The 7724-nt window shown below is 39.2% G+C and overlaps 1 protein-coding gene across 1 annotated transcript in view; it reads left to right on the top strand.

The window, feature by feature from the left end:
* The window catches only part of MAP2K5 (mitogen-activated protein kinase kinase 5), a 133675-nt gene that overhangs the window by 89060 nt on the left and 36891 nt on the right, over positions 1-7724 (top strand). The window contains exons 17-18 of the mRNA XM_009321445.1: positions 4417-4443; positions 4755-4787. Of these exons, the coding sequence (XP_009319720.1) occupies positions 4417-4443; positions 4755-4787 (60 nt within the window). The remainder of the gene's footprint in view (positions 1-4416; positions 4444-4754; positions 4788-7724) is intronic.

Below are 7724 nucleotides of genomic sequence, written 5' to 3'. Positions count from 1 at the left end.
AGCATCCTGGTCCTGCTCCAGTGTAGCAGTTATTATTGGCTACTTATAATCCCTCCATAATTTCAACAGTGTGTAGTTTTTCATGCCCACTTTGTTGAATTGTGTTACTAAACTCTGGTAAACAGATTTCTGTGACAAGTGGCTGCAGTTCAATGGTGGATGAAATAATCTCTTTATATAAATTTGTTTGTAGACCTCTGGGAAAACCAGCGTAATATAATTGTAAGAATATATTTAATATTAAGGTTGTTGTGAATTGTCTTTTTTTTATTTTGAAATTATTTTTATCCTTTTTTTTGTCCTCTGTTTTGTGGCAGTGATTGAAGTTTGCCATTTGCAAAATCCACAGACTGGGATGGGGAGGGTGTTCAGAACGTCAGGAACAAATTAGTGGGGTCAGTCTTACTGGCTTTGGTGCTTTGACTTCTTTCAGAAGTATAACTGTTCAGTTTTGCAAGACTTTGTAAAATATCTCTGAAGATCGTGCTTTCATTCCAGAGGAAAAGTAAAAACCCATGGTGGTGAAGACCATGTGGAAATGCAGTACGCTTACGTATTCCTTTTCCATTTATATCAGGGCAGAGACAAAGCAAGTCTGTGTTGGTCATTTGCCAACAGGAGATGTTTGTCGTTTCTGCTGTTCAATAAAACTTAACCCTCATTAGTAAAGATTAAGAGTAAGTTATATGTACTTTTAAAATCCACAGTTTCCTGGATTAGGAAAATAAATGTTCTACTGTGAAGCCTCCCTTAAAAATCATAACTGTATGATTTGTTGGTATATGTATTTTTCTATTAAAAAAAATATCACTAGCCTGAAAAGCAGTATATATGTAAAGAGAAAATTTGTTAACTGATATGGGAAGATCTAACCCTGGGTCACCTGCAAATCTCTCAAACAAGAGCTCCAGGGCAAGTCCTAATTCCAGAGAGTAAAAGCAAAAATTAAAGCTATAGCTAGTGACTCCTCTAAGTTACCCGGGGTGGATTCATTTGAGTTTTGTTGATTGTGCTTGTGAATATAATGTGAAAGGGATGGTAGAGGTCTTCTCGGCCACTTCCCGTCCAAAGTATCTCCATGGAGACAGAAATATAACCTGATGGTCTGTCAAAAGTTGCTTTTCATAACCAGAGGCATTCATTAAATAGTAGATGAAGCAGGAGGCAAACTTTTGCATTTTTAACCAACCTAAAAAAAAATGCCATTTGGAGAATGCGTTTTATGGAGTAGTTTATCCAGATACCACTAATATTCCGTGACCTGAGAAATAGACTGTTAACATGATAGATTTATTTATCATTTGCCCTGCTTCTTCAAATTATGAACTATCACATGCAGTAAGTAAAAACACAGCAAATACAATACAGGTTCAAAAATATTAAATAGCTGATCTAATTCTGCAAATTCATACAATTTCAGTTGCATATGAAAAGCTTACAAAACCTTCTGACCAACTGGGTTTTCCAGCGACGAGCAGGTCAGGGGCTTACACATGTTCTTCTGGCATGGCTGAGGAAGCATGTTGCTGGTTGTTTCCAAGATGAGAATGATGTTTTAATGAGCGCATCAAAGCATTCCTCGATACTCTTAAAATGCACACTGTGCCTTTTTTGTCTTCCTTTCAAGCAGGATTTTCAGTTGTGTCACTGCTACCGTTTCACTATTTGAAATTCTTCATGGAAAGTACAAAAACATGACAGTGACGATCTCCCTCCTGATCCCTGAGTTTTTTGAGCATCGCACAAGGGATGCGACACGCCACATGCTCAAGCTTTTGAGCTGCACCCGCTGCACTTGGATCCCTCGAGATGAACCTGCCTCCTAAACTTCTGTCTCCCAGTAGTGCACGAAAACCAGACAGTTAGGGGAGGAAAAAAAGGAGCGTGGGTGAACAGGAAGATAAAACATTTTATGTTGAGTACTTTTAAAATGTTCCTCATGTGCTATAAAACCGGATGCTTCACTTTTTCATGAACTGTGTGCAAAAGGAGAGGCACTGACTGTAAAGTTGTCGTCAGTTAGGTTTGGTTTATAGTTGCAGAGGCTGCCCAATAATGTGATCTTGGAAAAGGTAAACAACATAGTTTTAACAGTGAAAAATATGCCTAATATAAATACAGCTAAGTTCATTGCTGTTCAGAACTTGAAAAATACGACTGTAACGTTGCATTTTCTAGTGGAGTTAACAGAGGAGCACAGTGCAGCCTTACAAGCAGTATATCTGAGACAGAGAAAATAGGTAATACATCTTACGGGGGAGTCTCTGTGGCATTCGCATAGAGGAAAGCACAGTAGCTTTATTTAATTGAGAAAATGAATCAATTACAATGATGTTGCATCATCAAATGCAAGGGAAATAGCAGATATGTCATTACATCGGGTAACAGTGTTAAAAAGTAATTGAGTGTCTTAAGCATTTTGAATCAATTCCAGGTACTGGCACAGCTACCTTAATGCAAAATTTATGAAGATGATCTCAAAATAATATGTCGCCATCAAAATTGTGTAATAAAACCCAGTAACAATGTGTGTGTGAGTGAGCACACGGCTCTCCCTCTCACAGAAGCTGGGCCTGCTGCTCCGGCGGAGAGTTGCAATGTCACAGGAAGAATTCTGTAATACTTCGATTTGCGTTGCTTTATTTTTCATTAGAAGCACTGAGCGCTTTTATTAGAAATAATATTTTAAATCTTGTTCTGAAATTGGATGTAATCATATCTGTGCTAAGGCTACAATATATGAGCCCACCTGTATTCCTTTTCATGACAAGACCTATTTTCCCAGTAAGGAAACGTAACTGATACTCTGTTTGGATGAAAAACTGAATCGCCCGTTCATGTGTGCTAATCTAAAGGAGCTCCGAATGATCCCTATTGAATAAGCTGGGTCTATTTTGTCATTTAGCATCTGGGAGTGAAGTATGAAAAAAAGTCTTTTTATAGCCACAGAATATTTTGCTTATTAGCAATAATGCAAAACAGCAAATTTATTCTGTGGAATTGTAATAGATTGACAGTGACCATTAAAAAACATAATGGGCTACTTCTATCTGCTTATTATATTCTTTTCTTCCTTGGAAAAAATAGGATTATACACAGAAACTTTATGTGTATATTTGTACGCTATTAATACAATAGTGAAAGACTTCACGTGCATAATACCAGCTATTTTCTTGGTGCTAGTTTTCAACCTCCTCTATATTACATTTTACTACCTGTAAAGTATCACCAGAGGATCCTGCCTCTGGCTGGGTATTGGGGGAGAGCGCTTCCAAAGCTGATGGCAGCCCTACAACATTCATCATCATGGCACTATACAACAGAGAATATTAAATGTAAGGGGCGAGCCAAATAAACTGCGTTAGAACAGAAGACAACATTTTCACTAAGGACTGCGTTCTGTTTGCATCGTGATTATGTTGGGTTGCAAGCAACTTTGTGTCTGTTTAGGAAAAACATGTAATCAATATCCACACCCATTAGAAATGGTATGCATATACAAGTTATCAGAATACCAGCATCCCTAAATTCAGTGAAATATTTTGCATTAAGTACCTGCTCTGTGTTTGGTGTTTAATTGTTTGTATTGTAATTCTGCCTTTGTTTCTTTTTGTAGTCAAAAGGTGCTTTGCCAATGTGGGCCAGAATATTTTGTAGCTCTTTGTAAGCAATGGAATGGTCTGTTACTACAAACTGTTAATTCATTTCCCAACCAGATTGATGCTAAGAAATTTAAGAAAGGCTCAGAGACGACTGATAACAAGTCTTTCCTTTGCCATTTAAAACAACACAAAGTTCATCAAACTTTCCAGCCTCACAGATGGCAATGCTCTACTTATAGTCAAAGCAAAACTGGGTTGGAATATATAAGAAACTTGGGTAAAAGTGGAGTATTAAAGGCTTTCCTGAGCAGCGGTCGATACTTCAACCACATAATTAAAGTTTTCTTCACAAAAAAGGGATTGTGAGCAGAGTCTGGCAGTAATCCAAAATTCTAATTTCTGACTATGATTTAATTTCAATTTTAAATAAATCGGTTTTTAATTTAAAAAGAGTGAGCTTCATAACATTAGCAATGATTGCAACATTAAGCCCAGTGTTCACAATCTAGCAATATAAAACATTATTTATATCTGAATCGTAAACAGCCTTTTGAAATGGATTATGGTTTTTCTTCCTATTCTAATACAACCTGGAGGGTACTAAAAAGTGTTGTGTGAAATTAACATTCTGCTGACTTTCGCCTATAAATGAGAAGCGAGCTATTAACATTTGTGTATTTTCATTATGTAAATTGTGTTAACACATGCCCACAAATTGCCACCAGCGATGCAATAATTTTCTCTCAGTGATCATAATGTGTCCAAGTGAGTCATTTTGATTATGACATGCTAATTACATATTGCCTTTTTTCAGATTCAGAAAAACCAGGGATCTTTAATGGTAAGCTTTATGAGTTCAGAAAAAAATTCACTTTTCTTTTTCCTGATGGCTGCTTCCTCTGCATGCTTGAATGCCTTGTTTTAAACTTAGCAAATTGCATTTTGAAGAAAATGCAAACCTTTAACTGCCTGTATTAGATTAGGTACCATTAGAAATAATAGAACATCCTGAGCATCAATGTTTTTATAAGAGTTTGCTGCTGTTGATTAATCTTGCTATATTTTATTGCATTAATGATTTTTTCTTTCCACTCCACTGTAAAGATATTGCACATAGGCTAATACTTTTTCCCTCTCTTCTTTCCATCGCAGCCTCTCCAGTTATTGCAGTGCATTGTTGATGAGGTGAGTCGTCGTCTTATGTGCTTTCACTCCTAAAGTCATTCCTAATGGAGTGGAAAGCTTATATTTTGTTTCCTAATGAAGCACAATGCCCAACATCCTCAGAGCACAAGTTGCCTTGTGCAGCTCGGAGCTGTCGAACATGAACTGGCCCTGTCCCACTTTATGCTGTTTTTCTACTCTTAATATTGAGTCTTTGAAAGACTCGGTCGTCTCAAAGGCTAGTCCTTTCAGCTGCTTAGGCCCTAAAGCCTCAACCTCGTCGTGCGAGTTGATCCTGTGCGTTTGCCAGACGAGCGGGAGCACAGACATTCAAGTGGTGGCACGCTTTATAGCGGGCATATTTAGTGCGGTTTAGATAGGCAAAAGGGTGTTTTGATAAGGAGAGAAAACCAAAGTGTAAGCAGGAAAGCATCTGAATGTCGTCTAATCGTTTTTATTTAATCAGAAGGACAAAATAAAAAGCTGAGATGTGGGAGATCCAGGTGTGAACAGTAGACTGAATTTCAGTGGCTAACGTCACATTTCTCGATTGAAACACTTCTTTGCAGCTCTCATCTCCCTACCCTAATTGAGGCGTAAGCAGGGTTCGCAACTCTTGACAGTAAGGCAATAGCCAAGGGCAGACTGCTGTCAGCTTTGCCTTGTTTTTAACGTTTAATAAGATGATGGTGGTAATTAGGAAGTTTGAACGAGAGAAAAAAAGCCATAACTTTTTAAAGACTTGCCTCAGCCTCTAGCAGAACATCATTGCTGGCTCGTCAGGTTGGAGTCACTGGGTGTTAACGTGTCCATTTGGACCATTCAGCTAGTTCCAGCCTGTCCCATGTAACATGTTTGTTTAGCTTGATGTAAGCTCACAGCAAGTGTTGATGCCCAAGTACTCTATCTCAGTTGTATCTCCATCTGTAACTGCTACTTGTATGAACTGCTAAACCTGCTGCTTTTACCTGTGGTGAACACTTTTGTCCTTTTATTAGAGAATGACTTACTGACTTAGCTGAACTTTTAAAAAGTGACATTTGGGCCTTGAGGGATGCAGTTAAATTAAAATGAACAAGTGTCCTTTGTGTAAAGGAAAGAAGTTCTCCCAGTCCTCCAGCAGTGCTAGCTCTTTTACCTGGCTCTTTATGATGGTCTGGTTCTTTGGGAGGTTTTTAGGCAATTCTGCTTCTTTCATCTTTTTCATCCACTGTTATTCCTGTTACATACATCTTTGGTCGAGGCATGGAAATTCCAAAGCACCAATGCTGTATATACCAGCAGCAAAAGGCCATCTCTATCCTAAAGAAGTTAAAGGTGCTCGTATTTATACGTGTGTTTTGCTACTGCTTGACAAACTGCCTTTAAATGGACTGGTACGAGTGCCTATATCTAAGCTTGGTATTCTAAAACAGAGCCCTAAAGAGCTGCACATTATGGTAGAGCTTCTTGCAGCTTTCATTCTTTTCCTCAAGAGTAGAATTGCTCCAGTCTTCTTACAAAACTTTAACCAAGGAACTTTGTGCAGACTGTAAACATCTGAGTGCTGAGCTAGCTTTAATGGTAGTGTTTTGGTATTTACTTGTTTTAACTTATTTTATGTTCCGCAGTATGGCATGGAGCCATCGTTCTCCTGAGCCAGTGGCTCAGAGTGCACTGTGCTCGTGGGCACGTTAAGACTTCAGGTTACAGAGCACAGCTCAGCTGAAAGTTCTTTAAGTGCAACTTGCTTTGTTTTGCAACACACTCAATGTCTAAATGGAAGTTGCATGCCATAACATTTAGAGCCTGGGGGGAAGAGGAGAATGGATTGGCTCTGTAGTGTTATTTGCTCGGTACGTGTGTATTGTTAGAGGGTCATTTAGTAAGATATATAGTGTTTAGATAGTAGCTGCCACACCCGGAAGTGCAAATTCTTGGCATGACGGTGTCTTGCCAAGACAAATGTCTTGGAAGACATGTATATTAAGGGTTATTCTGTTCTAGCTGATGGGTAGCGTTGACTTTAACAGATCCTCCTGCCACCCCCAGCCCTGTCCTGTGTACAAAGACCTCAAAGCAAAATGTGTTTAACTTGTGACTAATTTTTTTTTTCCTCCTCACTTTGTCTTTTGTAAGATGTGTCTCCTGGGGAATAACAGAGGGACCTGCTCATTTGGCTAATACGCACTCTTCCTTCTACGCAAGGACCTTTTGAGAGGGAGAGTCTCTTTATTATCTGGTAGTGTACAGCTGTTGTTGCTACCATGAGTATTAAAGATTAGAAATGCTTAGTGTTGTAAGACTGATTATTTTGGGTCAAATTTTTCCCTTGGCTGTAAGGAGGTCTTAAAACTCACAGAAGGTAGGAGCAGAGCCCCTCTCCTGCGGCTGTGCTGTACAGCCTGTCCCCATAGGAACCCCCAGATACTGGTGCAGAATTCCCCACCTACCCTAATGACGATCAGAACAGCAAGGAGTGACGATCTGTAGCTCTCCTCTTCTTCCAGACAGATAGTGCACAGCAGTGCTCCCGTAATGGCACGGCTTCTGGGTGAGCCATAGTGTCATAGGATATGGGAGGAACAGATCTGCAAGGGTGGGATCGAGCTGCCTCAAGGATCTTCGGTCCCCATGTAGCCTCATGCCCTAGTAATAATTTGCTGAAGTTGTTGCAGTTGAAAACTCTGGCTCTTTTTTCCTCAAGTCCCTTAATATGTCTTTTTGTGTGACAGAGAATGGTTTGGACTTTTGGCTCCTAAAATTGTGAATAAACAGCTCTGTGGATGAGAGAGTTTCTTGAAATTGGGTCTTTCTTAGCAGCATGCTTACCCCAGTCGTTCCCCCTGGAGCTGGCTAAAAACTCCGGAGCCTGATACGGGACAACCTAGAAGTTGTTTAAAATGATGAAATGGAGACCTTGACTCTTTGTAATAGTTGCTTATTGTATTGGTAGTCATTGGGTTTTGTAGAACTGTT

The sequence above is a fragment of the Pygoscelis adeliae genome, unplaced genomic scaffold (assembly GCF_000699105.1).
Source record: "Pygoscelis adeliae isolate BGI_AS28 unplaced genomic scaffold, ASM69910v1 Scaffold13, whole genome shotgun sequence".
NCBI classification, from domain to species: domain Eukaryota; kingdom Metazoa; phylum Chordata; class Aves; order Sphenisciformes; family Spheniscidae; genus Pygoscelis; species Pygoscelis adeliae.
The sequence above is the reverse complement of the archived record's forward strand: the minus strand, read 5'-3'. Positions and strand labels throughout refer to the sequence as shown.